Below are 22,528 nucleotides of genomic sequence, written 5' to 3'. Positions count from 1 at the left end.
GACGCGCCCACTGACCAATAGCAATGCAGATATGCGAACCATCCTCCAATCGCGATACTCGGGGGTGGGCCCGCGTCCGAACGCTTGGCGGGAGGAGATGGCGGTGCGGCAGCGGCTGCGACAGCTATTCCAGGACCCGCAGCCCATCGGGGCCATCGTGCTGGAGCGGACGCCCGCCCCCGCCGCTGCCGCCTGGGCTTCGCCGCCACCACCCCCGCCCCCGCCGCCGCCGTCCCCGCCCCTGTCGCCGCCGTCGTCTTCCTTGCCGCCGGCCGCGGTGCCGGCATCGCCGCCGCGGCGGCAGGGTCCGCTGCCGGAGGAGTGCGCCGTGTTCCACTGCCGTGGCTGCTGGACTGTGCTGGGGGACTCGCTGCAGCTGTGCGGGCAGGAGCCGCCGGGGCTTAGCGTCCTCATCTGCTTCAGTCAGTGCCTCGTAGGCCGGCGGGTGCTGCGGACGCGCCTCTACCTCGCGCGGGTGTCGGGCGGGCAGCGGCGACCGGGCGGGGGCTGGTCCGGGGGTTCTCGGCTGCAGCGCGTCTCTCTCTTTCTCCTCAGAAGTCACCAGCGATGTGACCTGGGAGGACTCGCTGCTGGTCGGCCTGGAGGGAGCCCTCCTGGGATGGTGCGTAGCTCCCGTAGTTCTGGCCTTGGGCCTGCCCTGGGCGGCAGCCGCGGTAAATCGTGCGGGAAAAGCCGGGCTCCGGCACGGCCGGGAGCTCCTCCGGCTTGTGCGCGGGGGTTCTGCGGGGCTTGGCAAACTCCCAAGTGACTTCTATGCCTGTTTCACACTTCGGATGGAGAAACTTTTTGTAGGGATGTAGTTTTCACTTGAAATCAAAGAGTTTTGTTGCTATAACCTCTGTAGAGAGAAAAATTCGAGCAAAGCAGTAGAAGACAGCAAAACTTGTAGGTCCCTTTGTTCCCTTCCTAAAAGGTGTCTTACTTAAAACATCTCTGCGTTTTATTTGGTTTGGTGGGGTTTTGGTTGGTCTTGGGGGGAGGGATGGCTATTGGTTGGTTGGTTTTCCTTAATACTGAAAATAAAAAAATCGTGCTGCCTTATTCAGGAACCTACCGTTTGCAAGGTTTGGTAACTCAGTCTAACGGGAAGAAAGTGAAATGTCATCTAGGGGCTTACAGAACCAGTAGCTTGTTTAAATGATTTTTAAAGGCTATTTTACAAACTGTCAGGACTGGGAACTTTTTCAATTTAAGACTTGCTCTTCTTTTGACTTTTTTCCTTGCCCCTCCCTCTGGATGGGGTAAGAATCTATTTTATTAGAAAGAATTTACAACTAGCACATGCATTGCTTTATTACTTAAATCATGTTTGAGTAGAATACTCTAAACCATTCTGTGATAATAAGATGTGCATTTTCTTCCTTAATAGCAACTTCACTTATTAGATAGGTTACTTCTTTCACAATATGCCCAGTTTCTTATGGTCATGTCGGTTTTGTACATATTACTTTTTTGAGGAGGAGGTGTTATTATGCCTTGGATTTTGCCCCAAGGGAACTGAAGATTTTATGTCCTCTGACAAATATACAGCATCTGTGGTTTCAAAAGCTTCTTTTTAAAAACATTTCCCTATCTCCTTTTAGTGCTTATTATTTATTATTCTGTCGGTCCTGTGGCTCGGCCGTGGGCTTCATTCTTTATTCTTCTGGCAGTGAGCTGGCACATCTCCGGGACTTGTTCTGTTTCTTCAAGGACAGCATCATGTGGTGAGTACACTGCATTCTTATGGTCAGTGACTTCACAGGTAGCTGTAAGTTACTGTACAACTGGCCTACAGCTAACAAAAGTGGTTTGACTTTTGTCTGAGCACATTGATATGGGATTTTAATATTCTTGATGTCTAAACTGTGTTGATGTGAATCCCTTTGATTTGCCTTACGCCTCTTGAGTGTCCTTGTGTAATGTAAGACTTCATATTTACTTGTATGCAATGCTGAAATCTCTTCAGTTCCAGATGCGTTTAGCTAACCTAAGGTATCAAAGTGATTCCATGACAGGTTGAGGACTTGACTATAGCAGCTGTAAATTACTTACAGCAGGTGATGAGAGGATCTTGATTCCAAAATAAAACTATTGTTATGTTTTGAGTATTTTCATAATTACTATTTTTGGCAACAACCTTGTATCTGCTTTAAAATCATCTTAAATCATCTGTCTAAATAGTGCGACTATAGGTTTTTAACTGTTTTTCTTGTGGTTTTTTTTTCCTTTCCACTTTTGTTTTCCAGTTACTTCTTAAAAAATCAAATGATTATAGAAGCTTCTAAGGTGACTTTTCCAGCTGTGACCTTAAAGAAACACATGCAGAATGTAAGAAAATGCTGGTAATTCTGGACATTAATTCAAAAACATTGACAGAAATGTGGGGGTTTTTAGTGCCTAAGATTGAGAAAATGCTGCCTCATTTGACAATAGTTGATTCAATGCATGAGATGTGAAACACTTTCTAAGACCACTAAAGTGCAGAACATACCCAATTCTAGCTAAATTTTGGCAGAAGTTTGTTATCCTTTTATCTCTATACCTTGCAAAAAAAAAACCAAATCTAAAATCATTTATACAGACTTGGCCTAAGTATTATGACTTGTGTTGTCATTGTTGAAGAATTTAAAAATAGATTTTTTTTTTGAAAGGGATTTTTAAAGTCATATTTTTATGTCTGTGTAAGATCAAAACACCATGGCAGTATTTGTAGTTTCAGAGAGAATTCTAGGACCTCCCTCCTGTTTTGGTGTTCAAAGTGGATGTTCTTATCTGTAACCTGACTAGCTGTTATGTTAGTTAATCGCCTGTGCCTTAGCTCAAATAAAGTTATTGTGTGTCGGAGACAGCCAGAATATCCAGTATTTATGTGATAATTTGTTCATTACTTTTTTGTGGGGCTGAGCTTAGGTTTAGGCCTTTTATATTTCTTAAGTTTTATCCTCTTCCAAGTTATCTTCCAGTTTCTATAAGATCAGAGTGTTTTTACAGGTCAAGTGAGGCTAAGATACAAAAATCTTATCTAGATAAAACTTCTGAAGTTGAGACATGATTTAGTAATAATACATAATTGAAGTAAAAATATGACAGCACTTCACTGCAAACACAAATTACGTGACTGTAGAGAGTTCCCTTGTTGACTAGAACAAGCTCAAGCATCTGGCCTTTGCTTTTTGAGACATTATGTCCATATGTATTCCTAAGCTAATGATGAAACAGTTTGTCCACATATTGTCAAAGAAAGTCTCTGTCTGTGTGAAAACTTGAGTTAACTAGGAAAGATCAGGTTCATCATAGTAAAACTGCAACAACTCCATCTTCATCTTCCATTGTGTCCCTGGAAGGGCTGATACTGGTACACATTGATCCATCTCCAGTTTTTAGTGCAGCCCTCTGATCTGGGTGCTGTTTTTGTCAGTACTAAACATGCAGTATAGAGATCAAGCCCTCTATATTTTCCCATCTTGAAAGTGAGCTGCTCTTTAGCCACTTTGAGTGGGGTGCAGGTTATTCAAAGATCCAGTGTTAGGACTTTTTTGCTAATTTTAATACTCTTCTCTTTTTTCCTAGATGAAAGAAAAGCTTGTGGAGTTAAGTAGTCGTGTAGAATTATTGACAAGGAAGCTGGATAAAATAATTATGTAACAAAATAATTATGTAACAGAATGGCAAAACTCTTCAACAGATGCAGATGACCTGCTATCAGGATATGCAAGAGTTAATGCCAACTAATACCCATTTTCAAGAACTGCTGGAGTTGTTTCTGCATCTCTGCTGAGTTTGGTCATTACAGAGAAATAATGCACCAGACCAGGTCTGAGTATTGATCTGTCACTTTATCTGTGTGTGGAAAGAACTGACGATGAAGTGCATCCCTTCAGGAACACCTGATAATCTGACATACTAAAGTTATGCTTGGAAGTCTGAATAGCTCACCCATGCAGCATGTTACTCTCTGAGGCTGTGTAAATCTGACTTTGGTTTTTCTAAAGACTTCGGGGAAAACCAGCCTTTGAAATACTGAAGTCAGGTTTCTGGAGTTATGCAAAATATACTTAACAAGGTGATGGTATTCAAGAGCCACCATTACAAACTGAACATTCTTAAAACCTAAAGCTCTTGTCCTATCTTTCAATACAGACACATTGTTAATGGCAGCCTTGTTAATGGCAGCTAGATTTTGGTGAAGTGGCTCATTAGCTACATCTGATGTGTGAGCCACTGCTATATGGACTCCTGAAGAGTTTTGAGATTTGCTTGTGTGCGTTGCCTGCAAAAGCAGCAGACAAGCACGTCACAGATGCTGCAATATTCTCAGAGCGTAAGTCAGGATGGCACCATGGAGGCAGAACGCAAGGTTTTGAATTTCAGGTAAAGGGCAACCCGTGTGCCTGCCAAGTCTGCTGAAGTGCAGCCCCAGGAACAGGACTGAGTCAAATTTTGCCAGCTAAGGCTGTGAGCAACTGCCTTCAACAGATTTGAGTGTTTCTTTCTGGAATGTTAACTATGAAACCAAGGAACAGTCTTCTGCACAATCCTGGAAGCACTGCTTTCCTGAAGTTATGACTGCCTGTTGCCTTCAAATGGCCAGTTAGGATGTTCCATAAAAAATACCTACTCGTGGCTCATTGGCATCTCTCTCTGTTGAAAATTGGTTCTGCTTATTTCCAAATATTTAGAAAATAAATTTACAGATAATAAAGCACTACTTACCCCTTTTTATTGGGACAGAATATCCCTAATTCTTGTTTTTTGGAAGATTAAGGTCCCTTTTCTCTCCCCTTCCCTCCCTAAAGGGCTAATGTTTTTCCCCAGTGGAATAATGAATTTTATGGAAAGTTTAGTAGTTTTCTGTTGTAGTCTAGAGAGGATTCTATTTTCTTGATCAACTTTATTCCAGTGATGCAAATTGCCTTCTCCTAACATATATATGACCAGCAGGTTGCAGACCTTGTTGCTGCTACTGCCAGTTCTGTGTTTTGTCTTATTTGTAAAATAACTGCTTGGAGCAGAGGGTACAAAACTCACTGTAAGGCACCTCAGAGGTTTTAGGTGGGCAACTGGTACTTAGCCTACTACTAATGCTCACTGTATTTCTGTTTGGGAGTTCTTATGGACTCAGTTCATTGTCATAAGCAAAACCATGGAGTATCAACAGTCGTTCTGCAAGGAGAGCAGGGACTCTCACAAATTCTAATACCACCTTTGTAGTACTTCCTTAGTGCTTGTGTTGTTGTTGCATGAGTCTAAGAAATGTGATTGATAATGGGACTGTTTGCTTTTGCCCTTTCATTCTAATTTCTGCATTGAGACTGGTTCTTGCTATTTTATGTCTGTATTATGAATAATGCTAAATTGTTTTGTTTCATTAGTGTTGATCCTTAAAAGGAAACTGTCAGTTACATTTTTGTACTATATTTAAAGTTGTGAAGAAGGAACTTCTTAAATAAAAGCTAATTTCTGAAACTCAGAAATTCATATAGTCCAAATCACTGCCAGTATTATGTGAGTCCTAGGCCTACTCTTTTCCTTCTTTTCCTTTGATTATTTTGCAGAAAAAACCCATCACATTATCTCGCTTGGGTCCTCATTTGTTATGAAGCATTAAAGTATCGGTTCCACAAATTATATTAGGTATCATGGATTTAAATAAATAATAAGTATGTGCTGAAGATTAGCTGGTAAATTTTTAAACTGCATTTCTGTAATCTTTGAAACTGGGAGGACCTCCACCAACCACAGAAGAAATTTTTTGAAGTGTAGTCACAATATAAAAAAAAGTGTAGTCACAAAACAATAAACAATACATCCATAAAACATTCTTCTGAGGGGCCTTGTTACTATTAAGCAATCAATACAAGAAGCAGAATTTCTGCTACCCTCTAAAATAACCCTTGAAGGGACTGAAGTGGAATAACAATTTTTGTTTAGCTGCTATTTAAGTCAGAAGCTCTTGTGCCTGAAGTCTACTGGGACAGCTGGCCCCAAAGCAGATATCCAGCATATATGAATTCAGCTCAAGTTGTTAAGTTTTGACAGAGCTACAGCAAGTACACCTCAGAAGTGGAGTGGAATGTACAGTAATTTGGTTAATTTGTCTTCTGAACAGACGACACATCCAGTTTTAGTGCATTCTCAGCCTGTGCTGCTTTATTGCTAAAAAAGTTTTTATACAGGTGCAGAGTTTCCAGGTTCATTTTTAAACAGTTCCTCTTTACAGTGTCAAAAGAATAAAATCTTATCTTGAAATCCTCAAAGATGCATAGATATAAAAGCAAGCTGCCTTTTGGAAAAAATCAGAATTTGCAGGGAGACATTCTTTCACTGTTACCATGTAAAACATGTGCAATGGGAGTACATAGTTTGTAGTCACACCAATAATTTCCTCCACTAATCCATGCAAGAATGCTATCAGAAATTCAGTGTAAGTATTCTTTAGCCTATTAAGTACTAAGGTAATTTTTAGGAATTTACACCTAATACTTCTCCTTTGCTGTTATGTTTTTCAAAAGGAAAATAACTTCACTGATATCCTGAAGTAGCCTATTCCCCAGGTTATACTGAAGGGAAATACAAAGGATACAATGGCTTACTCATCACAATATTTAACAGACTTTAAAACCATGCATAGTGTTCTAAAGAATTAAGAATGACCGTGGTTAACCACTGGGCTAACTTTGTGTTAGAAATTTTCTTGTTTCTTGAAGAAGTTGGCTCAAAGACTTTCATTCAGTCTAACTTGTGATACCATGGAATAGTTATCTTCTCTTATAAAATTTGTATCTTCATTTGGCAATCCTTACATATTTCAAAAGAGCATTCATGGGTAAAACCACAATTCCCATTCCAAACCCAAAACACAGTGCTTTATGAATGGTTGGCTATGAAGTATGAACAGGAGTTAACTTGACACACCTTTTTTTCCTCCGAGACACTTTCTACTTAAGAGAGAGGACTGAGCCTCTGTACATGGAGAAGTGTTCTGCACAAGTTAAGCCCACTTACAAAATTAAGCTAAGCTACAAGAATGGAATTCTGCAATTACAAGCCAGTATTCTACACGTTTAATTACAAGTTTAAACTTGGAAAAGTATTAGTGATGCAGGCTATGCCACACATTCTCTTATTTTAAAACTGCCAGCAGAAATTGACTGCATTATCCACTAAGAGACTTGAATTACAGAGAACACACTAAGAGTTTACAGAAAGATGGCACCCAAATTCCCTTTTATCTAGTAAGCGAAATAAAGAAAAAAAGACAATTGCAACCTCTGTTGCAGAAGATAAAGACCTTCAGTGATCAAATCTAATTTTCTGTTTTTAAAAATCTCTTTAAAGAACTTAAAAAATATACAACATTACCAGTATTTTCAGGTTCATTCCTGCAGATGCCATTATTGCTGGCTGGTACCAGTATGCTTCAGTACAGCTGCCTGTGTGGCTAGAGTTACCTGAAAATACTGTCTCTTAAAAAGCTATTCAACACCTGAAAAATATCTACTGTGCTTATTAATTTCAGTATTCTCCAAATAATTTCTCTCACCACACTCAAGCTATTACTGCTGTCTGGCAAATACTACACTCAGTTTGAGTCTGTGGTTTCTGTTACTCGTTTGTCGCCTTGGGTTTTGGGGTGATTTTTTTGTGGGTTTGGTTTTTTTCTTTCCCACCAGTCGCTCCCCTGCACCATGTAAGAAACTCTGCACCCTCTTCCTTGCTACAGCTGCAGCAGGTGAGAAACCTCATCTCGCCTCTAAACATGCTTAGTTCATGCCCTGCTTTTTACATGCTCAGGACAGTGATATGAACCAGACTAGAGGTTATAAAGGCGAGTTCTGCTGATCCCGGTTCCTGATTTACAGTTTTGGTGCCATGCTTCTGTCCCTATCTATACATTCTGCCCCCTTCTCTACAGAGGCAGCACATTCTCTAAAAAAAACCCAAAATTTGAGAATCAAAGCAGGAAGTTCAAGCTATTGGTATATTAATTCCTATTGCTTCATTATGTATAAATGCATATCTCAATTTACTGGTAATAACTACATTACACTAGACATTTTGAATCATGCATAATTAGAACACTAGCTCTAAGATTTGGTTTGTGGGCCTGTGCCGCTTTCCTTCAGTTTCTCCATGCAGTTCTTCATGCCTAAGGCATTACAAACTACCTGTCTTTCATTTGACCTGCAAACACACTCATTTGGAGGGGAACTGGAGAGAAGCAGACAGGATTTACATAGGACACACTGAACAGAAAGTTACCTTCTATCTTTAACTTTAGATGGGGTAAAAGTCTTGGGAGTTTGTCTATATTATAACCTGGTACATAGGCTCAGAGACAGAAACACGCTCTGCTGACATCATGAACACTGACACTTCTCTAAAACGCAGGAGGAAGTGTAGAGACTGAATGGGAACAGATATCAGAATCCATGGTTAGTGTCTGCACTGTTGAACAAGACACCCTGATTCAACTGTTGGCTTTTGTGTGCCAGTCAAAGTGCTACAGGGACAAAATGCTGGATCATTCCATGAAAGAAATCCAGTGGAATCTAAGTTGAATGTCATTCTGCAGCTCTGTACCTGATCAGCAAGCAGGATTATTAGTTTTGGAGGAAGACCAGCCAGTTTCCTAAGGATGCAAGAAGCAGTAATTTCTAAGATTCATTATACATCAAAAATAGTTCTACCTTCAGTATTTTTTCCTTTTCTGCCCCCCCACCCCCAAAAAAAACCAGACTGCCAGTTCTTGACAATGTAATCCTCATGTAAAGTGTCAGTATCCTCAAGCTCAGTACAATTTCTTCCCACTTGCTATTGAGAAGTCTTTGCAATACTTCCTTTTTTCTCATAAATTTGACAAATACCCTCTGTTTCAGAAGGTATAAGAAGGTTCCCAACACAAGTACTGGCTAGACCTTCTGCAGCAGCACTACTGGATATACAAACAGAATATATTTGTATCATCTGGGTTTAGTACTGCTAAAGGAGGCATGTCCATACTGGTCATTATACCTTTTGATATACCACACCCAAGAGTGGTAGAACCTGACACTTCCACTTAGGTTTAGAAGCTGTTAAATCAAGGAGGTTGAAGCAAAAGTCATGCCATAGTACAAGGGCTGAAAGGCAAAGGAACTCCTTTTGTTGGTGTGAATAGTAATTCCTAGTCTAGGAGCCCACAGAATTCAGATCATTATTAAAAGCCTGAACTGGGAAGTCTATGTAGATAGCTTGCCTGGCTACATTAGTCTTTATTTCCTCCCCCCTGTTCTGAGTGGATATACCCTTGAAGAATTCTGTTCAGCCACAAAGTTCAAACTTCTGAAGTATGAATGTGACTTTGTTTTCATTATAATTTCATTATTATGTAAATGTACTTGCTGATCACAGACCACGTAATTTCATAATTTCTCTAATGTAATCAGAAAGCAATCAAATGAAGGTCCCCTATGGCCAGCTTCCAATTTTATCAAAAAATCAATAGTTGGAATTTAAACTGATTACAATCTTTCAGATCAATTAGTTTTCATAAGCATATTACACATTAGCCAACACTTAATTTAGACATTCTCATGCTTATCCTGTTACTTTATACTGCAAAAATGCTCACAGCCCTCACAGTTCCATTATCAATTTATGAAGAGCCAAAGTGCTTCACCCCATGCTTTAAAAACACAAGAAGCTTCCATTAAGCTGGAAGCTTACAGTCTAAATTACTTCAGCTTTCCAGAAGAAATGCAGTCAGATTGATCTAAACCTCTGATTCTGTTCAGAATACAATACTGTATGTTGGGCCACACTGTGTCCATAGATGAGGTATCTACATTGAAAAGTGTCAACTAGGAACAGTTTAGAAATCCTGTGGCTCTTTTATGCAACCCTTTGATAGCAAGTAATTTTCTGGATGTAGATCTAGAGGTGAAGATCAATAACCCTTTGTGTTACCAGAGGCTTCACAGTACTTTCCTCTACAAAACTTCAGGCATCAGCTGAAATCAATTATGGTCTGAAGCAGTGTTTAGCAAAGCTGAAATTATTTTCTGCTGTAACATCTCTAGAATTCTACAGTTGTGCTTGGCATGCACAAATGTTTTGAGTGTCAAGTGCTCTCTAATGTTTTGTTTTGTTTTATTTAAAGACTACCTCAGATTGGTCTTTATAAACAAAGAAAACAAAAAGTACTTCCTACCACAAAAGCTTCTAACTTTAGAATCAGGTTCTCTTCACAGTACAGTACTTGGAAAAGTTTAATTTCTCAGAGAAATAGAGCAAGTGCTAAGCTACAGAGAAAGGAAAAAAGAACAGGGAAACTTCAGCTATCCTTTCAAAGAGAACTGTCTGCCCTTCCCCCAGCACTCACTGACAGTGCTTCAGACATGTGGCAAAGCTAATTTTTCTTTTTTTAATATATATATCACTTTTGTTAACTTAGTATTCAGTGCCAAATTCCCTCCAATGAGAGGAACATAAGAAGAATTCACCCTTCTTCTCAGGAAGACTCTTCACACAACTCCCTGCAGCACAGAGCGCCACAAACTTATTTGGTTATTACCCACTTACTCTACTGTACAGTCTTGCTAATGCAAGTTATTTACTATCACATGCAAAACAGTTATTGCTACTAAAGTTCTATTCTTATTAAATCATCTTATGGCTTTGTTTGCATCAGGGATTCTTCCCCCTACATACTGTGCTATTTTGCATTCCAGTTTCAGAGGTATTTTTCAATTGATTCTCCCAAGCACTAAACTGCTTTATTCAATGGTACAGCTACGTCCATTTAGAATTGAACCTGACTCTTAGCGCAGGTCCCCCAGAGCTCTGCTGTAAATGGCCCACCTGTCCAATTTTCTCAGAAATTTATAAGATGCAGAGGGTTGTTTGGTTGGTTTTGTTGGGGTTTTTTTTTTCCCTGTTACATACATTAACTCTGCCTGGATTACTGTCATTGCACGGAAGTACATGCTTTTTGATTAATTACTTTAAAGATATATCGTACCAAAATTACAAAACCAAGCTACCCATTCCCTCCCTCCCCCTAATGGCCATTTACAGGCAGGTCTCAGGAAAAAAAGATGCAGTATCCTCTCTAAGCTGAAAGAGAGAAATGGGTGAAGAGCTGCACTGGCATCAAATAAAAGACTTATTCCTAGGAAATCAGAGGATGCCATCCACAGAGCAATGCACATCTCAAGAATCATACCAGTCTCCTATTCGACCAGTCTAAGCTGCCCATTGAGTGCTAAGCCAATTTTACTTCCCTGGTCTAAACTTTCCTTCTGAAAAAAGCAGAGGGAGAGACAGAAATCATTAAAATTGAGCTTAGAGCTGGAAAGCAAAACTGGAAGTTACCTAAAATACAAGATATTGAATTCTCAATAATACAGGGGTGGGGAATCTCTGATTCATTGGCTAGAGACAGCCTGCTGCACAGATACAGCCTGCAACATCGTTTTCCAACAGCCTTGGACCTTAACGCATTCTCTCTTATTAAGATGTATGTAAATGCAGGATCCACCAAAGTTATTTTAAGATTCAATAGGATTTCAGCCAAAAAAGGTTCCCCATTCCTGCAATAATGGAGAAAAGTCTTCTACGCATAATTAGCACATCACATTTTGCAACTATTAACTTATCACACAATGAGGATAATGTTTTGCTAGCTATAATCATAGAGTCAGATCTGAAAAAAAGATTACTTAACAGACTTTGTAAATTATCTGAAGGTAAGAGATGTATACAGAATGCACACAAACTCCTTAGCATATTCATACTTTTTGAGTATATCACAGGATGGGTAATAGATGCTTCAATAAAATTGAAAATGGAAGAAAACACCAACAAAGATTTAAAGAAAAGAATCACACCAATAGGGATGAGAATTATGGATACTTGCATACTCTAGCTTACTACTGTAGTTGGACAGACAGACAAATATCAAAAAGTCAACTATGATTCTATGAAGCCCATTAAGCGAATGAGTTCCATTTCTAAGGATAGCATTGCCATTGTCAAAGGGAGGATACTGCATGTTTAGACCATGTTTGTGACATTCCTATTGTATCCTTTCTAGTGTTAATTACATTACCATCACTGTTTACTAATAAATTTGTCACTCAGAAATTGTAAAAATACTACTAGGCTCATGCACTGGTCCTAACATGGCACTACAGTTTGCTACAAAGCACTAATGCTTATGGAACTATACACATCTCAAAATGGAAGACATTGGTGATTTTGTTGTTTTCGAACAACTTGTAACATCATTTTGTCCACAAGTATTAAAATATATATATGTATATATATATATATATGAGCTATTGCACATGCCCCTTGTTTTTGTAATCTTTTACATGGGAAGATTTCCAACCAACATAAAGAAAAAGCGGAGCAAGGAAAAGTGAGTCAGATGAAGCAGCATTTCCAAACACAGCAGCTCTTTAAAGGTGCTGGCCAGGAAGGTACAGCAATGGGGGTCTTCTGGGCATGCACTATAGGAGTATTATTTCTGTGAAAGCCACAGATCCTTAACCTAATAAAATCCTGATGTTCTAAAATTAAACTCGAAAACTAATGCTGCTACACTGTCATGAATAGGAGTTATTAAAAAATCAGTAATTCTACTTTTTGTTATAATGCCAGGTTACAAAATATTAAGGAGCTTAGATTATCAGCTCTCTAATCAGGCAAATTTGCAATTTTTGTACATGTCCACAGAAAAAAAAAATACCTTCCTGTCCCCCAGTATTTTGTCATCAAGCTATGCAAGAAACAACTGCTATCTTTAACATCAGAAGTGTAAGTATGGGCAGAAGGAAGAAAATTCCCAGATCTAAATCAGACACTTCTTATACCACATACTTCCCAACCACTGTAATCCTATGATATTGACAGTATTTTCCACCACTTAGAGATGGATCCTGCTTCTACAGACATCTCCATTAAATCCTATTGGCTTCAGCGTAAGGAGGCCCTAAAACAAAGTGCGCTTTTCTAGTTGCCTCCAATGCCAGAAAGTTCAGACCATATTCAGCAAAGTCAGGCCAAGCTGGCGGTCACCTCATCAAGCTCAATGTTAGCTCTTATCACACAGCTCACCACAATGTTACACACAATTTTAGAGCACCTCTCTGCTCATTAAAGTTGGCATTACTTTGATACACAGCGTCCTGCCCATCACTCTTAAGCTTATGTGTCTGCTCTTTGCTTCATGGAAACACAAAATGGGTGAAGCTGTCATTAAATCCTATTGTTACAAAATAAGTCTAAACACAGACATTACTTGGAGGATTAGAATCAACATCATCGCTTGTCCTCACTCTGCTATGGAACTTGGTCCCACAAAATGTCACCACATTTCTGATACTAGAATGCTGCCCTGGCAATCAATCACCAAGATTTAAGAAGGATTTCAATTGTTTGCTTTTTGAGCCATTTTCAGGCTGTCTGGCTCTCTCCAGCAGTTTTCTAAAAGGAAAAACAGAACAAGAAATCTAGAACACTTCCCCAGCCATTTTAGTATCCCGTACTTTAAGCTAGCAAGCCACATTTCTAAATCACAAGCTTGGAATAAGGTGCACTAAAGAGTTTCAGATTTGAGGTGGAATATAATACATATCCCAGTTCTGGTAGTTTTTTGCCAAAAATCTTACTTGTTATAGATAATCCCATAGCAGGGAGCATGTAAACAATATATGCTCCCATCTCAGAATGACAGAAAATATCCTATATAATCACAAATTACATAGACAAAGAATCTTGTGTAAACATGAGAACAACCAGATTGTGCCTTAGTTTGGGAAGGAATAAGAAGAGCCAGAAAAAGGACTGTACTAAGTATTTCTGCTCTCAACTCACCCCTCTTACGTGGCTAACATTCCATTTTCCTGGGCCTATTTCTACCTAGATGAAGGAAACATAAAGGTCCTCTCAGTCAGGAAAGAATCAAAAAACAAGATTTCATCAGCAGTAGGAAAAGCTGAAATTGTGTTGAGGAAGCCAGGTAGATAAACTGCAACTTTACAGCTCTGGTCTCTTCCATCCCATCAAAAGTTAATTTCTATAATAAAGAAAGATGTTCTGCCCATCTCTTCTCCTGTAGAATGGTCTTGTTCCTTTTGATGCTAAGGATTCATTAAAAGCCTGAGGAAGGTAATGATTAAATGCAAACCTAGTCATTATGCTGTTACCCCAGAAGCCTTCAAAGCTTCCTTTTTCTTTGCTAAAAATGAAATGATGCAGAGTAATTTCTTCTTCAGGTGAAAGCTCTTCATATCCTGCACTTACAGAGGTTCACACATGCAAATATACATTTTGATCACAGCTTGATACACAGTATAGACAAGGTGATTCTGTATTTGTTCTTGTACATTAGCTGCTTTATGTGAGCTGGCGCCTATCTACAAAGTCAAGCCTGGGACCTGGACTAGAAAATAGCTGTATGAGATACCCCTAGTTGTTTGGTAAGTTTCTTGCAGAAAACATTCTGGTTTTCCTCCTGCAACTTTTCATATATATCAGGTCAGTCTGACACAGCAATGCATGCAGACGCTTTATCCGCTAGGAATTCCAATTTGACACAGCAAAGTATTTAACCGTCCTAAAATTAAGAAGGAAATACCAGTGAAAAACACCAGCTTGCACTTACATCTGATTACAAAGTATTTTTCATTTTAAAACAGAATGCAGAAAGCTGAATGAAGAGCTGGCACAGAAGACATATTTTCAGGAAAACAAATGCCGATTTCTGTTACTCTGCTTCTGAGTTTTGGTAAAACAGTGGGCTACTTCTGTGGGGGAAATCATCTGGTGAATCAAATGTTTGGTGAGATGATTCAAACAGAAGTGGACAGATCTTTGTTCATTCAGCTCCATGGAAATGAAGATCGAGTTTTGCTTGCTAGAAGAGAAATATCCACATTTTATAGCCTTTGATCAAGTAAGAGGACCACCTTCTTAGGAGAGGATCTGGAATTCCAAATTAAAAAACAGGGAAGGTAGTTTAGTAATCAGAATAAAATACATTCAACATTAAAATGCCCACCAGTTCACTACTTTAAAAGCCTGACTCTATTGGATAAAATTATCTGGTTTCACAAACTGCAATAGTCCCTTGGTCTATAAAATTCTGTATCTAACTTTAGATGGCCATAAGCTGGCTAAGGAAACACTTCAGAAATGCTGAACTACACACTTAGAAGTGATGCAGCTAAAAATACACCACTGTTAATTAGCTGTGGGGCTTCAGCCGTGTCTCCAACACAGAGATGACAACGAAGAGGCAGCAGCAGAGTGCACATGGCACAGAGTGTATGTACTCTGCTCTAGCAGGCCACAGCTCAAAGAGACATCATAAACTACCACCCAACTAATTACGAAACTGTCAGTGCCAGAGAGGAAAAGAGCACTTACAACAGTTTTAAGATCACATACATTAGCTTCTTACTTTTACTCATTTCTCCCCACTTATCCACAGCATAGCCAAATTTCAGTAACTCATCTTTTCACAGATCTCCTGGCCTTCCATCAGTGATACTCACCTGGTACTACCTAGCTACAGCAGCTGTTAACACTGATATTTTTGCATTAAGTTAGAAACCAACATGGCTGCACTCCTGCATCGCTATTACCAGAATGTTTATTAACATTCTCTTGTGCTAAAATAAGATATGCAAAATAGAGGGGAAAAAAAGGAAAAAAATAATTCTCATATACAAGAACATGACAGTAACTAACCTCTTCCTTTTTTTTCCCTGTCTCTATTTCTTATTTTAATTACCTTAACCATTCCGTTGATCAAGTCCAGAAATAGTCTTCCAGTGACAATTTTCAGCTCCTATGTTAGAAGCAGTGAGTAGACCATGAAAATGGCAATATAGTATATGTCACTATCAATATCTCTCTTGAGTCACTCAAATATTTTTCAGCTGATCACTGGGCTGACCATCGACTGTTGGGAAAATCTTATTCTTATGAAGATGTGGAAAAACAGACCTGGAGAGCTGCAATAAAACATGCCAAAGGTTTGTGACAGAGCTGAGAACAGAATATAGCCCTTTGCTGCACACCTTAACTACCAGAATATCTTTATTTCATTCACTGGGAAAAAATAAAACTACAGAAGTTTATTGTAATCTCAGAAATTCTGAATGTACTTTTTTTCTATTTGATAATTTACATTTAGTTATTTTATCATCCTTCCAATCCTATAATTAAACAAGTAACACTTTTAAGAAAACTATTACAAGTTAACACAATTTGTTTTAGCAGAGCAAATGACATCACAGGACAGGGATTTTATAACTTTCAAGGCATTTATTCTTGTTAGAATATATAATAGTCAAATCAATGTTTCTTTAAGGTGAAGCCCAAGCTGAAATCTGACACTGTGGCAACATTCCATTTCTCTGAAAGCACACTACAAAAAATTAAAATCTCAATGACAGATTTCTTCGGTCAGTTAAAAGGGAACTAAATCAGCTGACAAACTTGGTTTAGTACCTTACATTTAGTACCTAAATAACCTCCCAATTGTACTCACCATTATTTTTGATCATTCTACATCCTCTTCCGTGAGCTTAGGAAGAAAGAGATTAACAAACAAAATTAAATTTGCATCTAGGAAGCAGCTCAGATCATACATGATTATCTGTATAACACACAAAAGATTAGCTGTACCTTCCATGAAGCAGGTAACATTTTTAGACTTCCTACATAAAACATGCTGATGTTATTTTTCAAATTATCAGATATACCTCCTCTTTTAGTTTAAATCAAGAGAATTAGACTGTGGAAGAGCCAAGACACACAAACTTTAAGTAATTGGAGGCACACATTTCATTTCTATGGGAACTGAGATGGACACATATTCAGTCTCCAGTAAGGCAAGAAACTCTTTCACGTTAATAACAAACTACTGTAGTGAGGATAGTGAGGATGCTGAGCTGACAACCTAACTGGAAGAATAATGGATTGCTATAAGCAGAACCATCTCATCACACAGAACCTGAATCATTCAGAATTCCTTAGCAGAGTATTATTAGCTTCCACACTCCTGCACAACACAGCATTTCTACAAGCACCATGCACCTGGACCTTCAGAAAATCCCCAGCCATGAGACAATCCCTATTTCAGGGTAGTTACTTCCTTCCCATGTTGTCAGTTCTGGCCCCTCCTACTCAAATTTTCCCTCAAGAACCATCCAAGCACTATGTGACTTTTGAGACATTAAGGAGCCAACAGCATATGCTTCACAAAAGAATTAACTTGAAAAGGAACAATTACCAGGATTGGTATTAATTGGTAATAATCCCAAATTGCCTTGTCATAATAGAAACCACATAATAGAAACCAATCCAATCTTTGAAAAGCTGGGACTTCTTTCAATAAGACTGTGAATTAACTAAACTAAACACTAAAGTAAGTCTTATTAATAAAGAAAGCAGCTGGTGACATTTAAAGCAACTCAAGCAAAGGACTGGTTCATCCAACACTGAAATTCAGTTAGCTTTAACCTACTTTTTTAATTTTAACAAGTTCACTGACTTTGAATGCCCCAGTTTTTAACTACTCTGCTTGATACACTCTCTACCTGACTTTCATCAATTATGTGAGCACAGAGTTCACAGCAGTCCAACAGAACTTGCAAATGCAACTGGATATATATCAAGGTTATTAAAAATGAGCAGGCACTGAGACTGATGGTGACACTATCAATTCTTCAGATAAAAGCTAATGGACATTACAAAGAAAAAAAATGTCATTTTTCTTGTTTCATACTGTACTGAACATACAGTCAATTGATGTGGAGCAAGAAATATCTGTGAAAGCTCAACACTGCCTACATGACTCCTTCTTTCTTAAAAATTCAGAATGTATTATTTTCATTAAGTCTTGACCTATTGCCCATTAATTTTTTTCTCTACCATAACTAAAGATTAGTTTTCATGAACTTTAAATCTCACATTCAGAGAGGTGCCTGCATTGAAGAAGTTCAGGAACTTCAGGAATTCCAAAGCCAAAAAGAGATGAAGTCCTATCTCATAAATAAATTTACCAGCAAAACTGCAGTATTTGTCTTCTCATATATATTAACATACTGTATTAACAATCCATCAGTATGGCAAAAAAACCCCCCACCAAAGTTGGTGTTCTGACATAATCAGCACACTGGAATTGGAGACTATATTAATATAATGGTATACAGTTATGCAACCACCTTCCACTCCACCCTCCATGCCCTGTTTTAAGGTACAACAAAAACTGAGATCCATCAGGTCTGGCATTCCAAAATACTATCTTTGACTCTTATACAGACACAAATCCTCCAGGAGATGAGCAGAACTAAAAAGACTCAGAAGATGATTCCACTTCTCTTGCCTAGTGCCTGAGAAGTATGACAAAGTAAGGAAGGAAAGATCTAGAAGCAGGTTTATATAGAAAGACCAATACACAAAAAATGGGAAGTAAAATGGAGACCTATGGAGATACAGAAAGCAAAACTAGCCCCACGCGAGTCCACTGTGGTTTTCCCTATGGCTTAAAAACTGCCAAATTTAACCTGGAAACTGAACGACAAGCATTTAAATTACAAACACAAATACAATAGAAAGTAGCTTACAGTCCTGCAAAAAATTAGCTGCCCTCATGCTCTTTTTGCTTTCTAGGCAACTTTGAACTAAGCATCTAAATCTGAGCTACAAGGCAAAGGTGAGAACTTGTAAAAGAAAGTCTTAGACTGGTGTGACTGGAGAAAGAACAGGCGTGCCCGGAGTGTGGAGGCACCAAATGTAACACTGAGCAGGATCTGGGCTCTTATAAGCAGCACCTAGGTTAGCAGGTCAGATCCCCCTGCCACTTCAGAACACACCCAGATCTGGAGACAATATTGATAACCCAATCAGAACAATGTAGATGTTCTGCAATGTTCCCTCCAAAAGAGTTCACAAAGGCACATCTGAAGCCTAGAGTGGTTGCCAGCCTAGGAAGAGGCCAGGAGACAGTAAGGACCTGTCAACTTTTGTCCCCTGCCATCAGAGACTGCCAGTCTGCTGGATCCATAGCATGGTGCTTGGCTGCTGTAGAGACATCTCAGGCACCACACACACCCCACCTTCATTTTTTGTTTCACTCTGTATTTTGAAATAAAACCCCTTTCCTCTTTTACCAGGTTTCCAATGCACATCTACTTATTGTTGGCACAATATTTTAACAGTACTTCATACCACAGCAGAGAAAACTGCTTAAAGATGAGCTTTCAATTCCATGATACACACACTGTAGGAACGTGCTCTAGGAACACTGCTCAGGCAAAGAAACAACCCTTCTTCCACATTCTATTTTGGAAAAATCCTCTTCATTTTTTTTAATCCCCTAAAGACTGTGCAGGTTTTGCATTTCACACTCACATAAACTCTGGCATGTCAGGACTGGTTTCAAACACCACTCCTTTTTTAGTTTTTAAGAATGAATGTGGGAGGTGTTCAAGTGATACTCCACACTCTTCACAAACTTGGTCAGGACTTTTTAGCCTTGGCTGGCCCATGACTTCTGACACCCCTGAATAAGAAGTGACAACCATGAGATGCTTAGCCTGCTCATGCAAATTTTCATGCTGCAGACTCACAGGACTGTGGGCAAGATTGTAAACCAATGCATATTGATTTGACATATACCAGAGCAACAGGAAATTCTGATATTATTTTTAAGACACTACTTCTCACAGCTTTGTGCATTGAAAGCAATTAAGAATAAATACTAATCCATATGAATTTCTTAATGCTAAAGTAGTGTACAACTTCACACAAAAGTAAGCTGATTGCTTATTATTATTCTTCTAATGATAATATAAAACAGAATTATCTTTATATGTTGTATGCCAAAGACAAATCCGCTGGCATATTTTAAAAGTTCATACACAGACATGTATAAGTAGAAATATTCATCAGAGGCAGCATACTGTGTCTTAATGTTATGTTGCTCCTAAGCTGCTATTACTGTTACTACATGAGTAATGTTGCACACGAAAATCAGTAAAATGTTCCTTAAGAAATTTTTCTCCTAAGTAGCTACTGCTTTCAGAACTAATTGTAAGACACGCTTATATTTCTTTTGAGCTATTTCACTAGTTCTCTATTTCACAAACAACTACTTCATTATTAGGTCATCTGTGCTAACACACCACGTCTCCACAAAATCTAAAGCTATGCTTCTCGTTTAACCACTTCAACTTGTTTCTTTTACCTAACATGCGGATTGAAAATGCAATCACAATTCCAGGACGAACTCAAGAACTGCTATCAAATATAGAACACAAGAAATCTCATGCTAGTGGCATTAATTCTTTTGCTTTCAGTAAGAACTGTTGATGCCCCCATTTTTTTTTCTTCAGATTTAAACTAAGTACCATTCTCCAGCACAAATTCCACGGACAATTTTGAAGAATTCAGGGGCATACCTGGCCTGCATGGTACTAATTTGGAAGGATAAAATATCATTTAGCACTATCTGAAAACAGTTACTGCATTTCGCATTAACTGAAAACAGTTTCACGTGTTTCATGGTGTCTTAAATTCTTTTTACCTTATTATCAACAAGAATGCATAGGGCTAAATCAAATTCCACTATAATCTCTCCGCTTTCCATAGAACTTGTTTTGCAGGGTAGATTTTTGTACCTTCTAGTTTTGTCAAACAATTAGGAAGCCATCCCTTTTGTGCACTCCTGTGTCAGCACTACAGACATCATAAAAGGATATAACCATTCAGATTAGCAGAATTCATCCAGCCCACACATCGCATGAATAAGGATAACAGCAGCGTAGCTGTATTCGGCGCTATGCTCGTAGCAGACATGCGAAGCCTCATTTCAGATGATAATTTCGGTTTCCCTTCCCCAGGTCGCTGCCGGCCACAGCTGTGCCCAGTCGGCTGCGGGGTTCCGCTGTGCAGGAGCAGGCTCTCCCGCTCGGCCATCTGCTGCAGCCTGGCGCCGGAGCTGCCGGACGCCCTCGTCCCCAGCGCCGAAGTTGCTCAGACTTTTCAGGGTAGCGAGCGGGTGGGACCGGCCCGATTCCGGCTGCCGTCCCTCCCCACACGGCCACCGGCCCGCTTCCCGCTCGGGGCGGGCGCGGCGACGGCGCCCGGCCGCTCCCACTGCTCCGGCCCGGCGCCGCGCGAACAAGCCCGAGCCCGGGCCCAGCCCAATCACGGGGCGGGACGGGGAGGCGGGTGTGCAGGCGCTCGGTCCCACAGCCCAGTCATGGATCCGGCACCAGGCTTCGGGCTGGACGCAGCTGCCGCTCCCGCCGCACTCACCTGAGCGCGGCCGAGGCCGCGGGGCCGCGGCCGGCCCGGCCCCTCCGCCTCCTCCGCCCCTCACTCCGCCATCTTCCCCTCCTTCCCCCGGCCTCCCGGCGGGGGCTCGCTGCGCCCGGGCCCGCCCACTCGACCGCGAGCCTATTGGGTGCCGTGCCCGTGCATCAGCCTTCCGATTTTGGCGGTGATTGGCCAGCGGCGCCGTCCATCACAGGTCTGGCCTCCCGCCTCCAAGGCGGCCGGCTCTGATTGGCCCCGGGCAGGGCACAGGGAAGGGATTGGCTCGGGCGGCGCGAGCGGGACTGGCCCGGGGCGAGTCCTCCGGTGACCTCCAGGGGGATTTAAAGGGGCCGCGCCGCAAGGGCGGACGCGCTGGGCACCCGCCCCGCACCACCGGCCGGGAGGGAACGGGCGCGGGTCGTGGGGTCGCAGTCCGCCGGCCCTACAGCACCTACTGAGCTCACCGAGCATCATGCGTGCTCCGAAAGGCGGCCTTCAGTCGTTCTGCCTTCAGTCATTCTGCCGGGTTTTTGTCATCCGTAATTTTTTTTTAAATTTTTTTTAGCAGCGGTAATTTTGCACTTCAAGCTGACGGGTGGATGCATTGAAGAGTGTGAAGAGGAGTACGTACCCATTCAGAAAACTCTCGAGAAACACCCCCGTCTCACCGTGATTCATCCCACATTACTACAAACCATTTAGCTCGAAATCTTAACACGTGTGTTCAAACATTTAATACAACGCTTTTCTGCGGCGTCACGTTTTAGAGCAGACGGGAATTAAACGCTTTTGCTAACTTCACTACTATGCCCACATTCTATTTGCAAGCAAAGCTCCAGTTTCAAAGAACCACAAACACGTTTTTATGTTCCATTCTACAATTACCGAACATAATTTTTACCCCTGCTCTTCATGAGTCAAATCCTGTATTTCGATTCTTTTCTTTTCCCAGTTGTTGCCAAGATAAGGGGCCTATAGGTTTCAGTACTGATTAGATATCAAACCTATTTCTGCTTTCTACGGTCTTCACAATACTCTGGTAACCAGCCGCAACCACATAGTTCTGCAGACAAGCCTCCAGCCAGCCTCAACATAAACTCCTGGCTGCAGATTTGAAAATAAGACTCTCCCTCAGTAGACTGGAGAATGGTTCATCTGTATTTAAAATTCTATCCCTTGTACTACTTTTCAAAAGACAAAGATGAAA

At 40.3% G+C, this 22,528-nt stretch overlaps 1 protein-coding gene and 1 long non-coding RNA gene across 2 annotated transcripts; one reads left to right on the top strand and one right to left on the bottom strand.

Moving 5' to 3' along the window:
• Positions 1-31: 31 nt before the first annotated feature.
• OIP5 (Opa interacting protein 5) lies at positions 32-5,471 on the top strand. Its single transcript, XM_054634563.2, has 5 exons — positions 32-422; positions 556-622; positions 1,605-1,727; positions 2,250-2,331; positions 3,574-5,471. The coding sequence occupies exons 1-5, from the start codon at positions 32-34 to the stop codon at positions 3,646-3,648; spliced, it is 738 nt and encodes a 245-aa protein (XP_054490538.2). The 3' UTR covers positions 3,649-5,471.
• Positions 5,472-6,125: 654 nt separating this feature from the next.
• On the bottom strand, positions 6,126-21,457 carry LOC143694348 (uncharacterized). Its single transcript, XR_013182772.1, has 4 exons — positions 21,322-21,457; positions 16,547-16,582; positions 15,785-16,007; positions 6,126-14,973 (listed from the first exon to the last, which is right to left on the bottom strand). It is a non-coding gene; the product is annotated as an uncharacterized LOC143694348 (long non-coding RNA).
• Positions 21,458-22,528: the final 1,071 nt, after the last annotated feature.

The sequence above is a fragment of the Agelaius phoeniceus genome, chromosome 6 (assembly GCF_051311805.1).
Source record: "Agelaius phoeniceus isolate bAgePho1 chromosome 6, bAgePho1.hap1, whole genome shotgun sequence".
NCBI classification, from domain to species: Eukaryota; Metazoa; Chordata; class Aves; order Passeriformes; family Icteridae; genus Agelaius; species Agelaius phoeniceus.
Note: the sequence above shows the minus strand (reverse complement) of the source record. Positions and strands in the feature narration are given on the sequence as shown.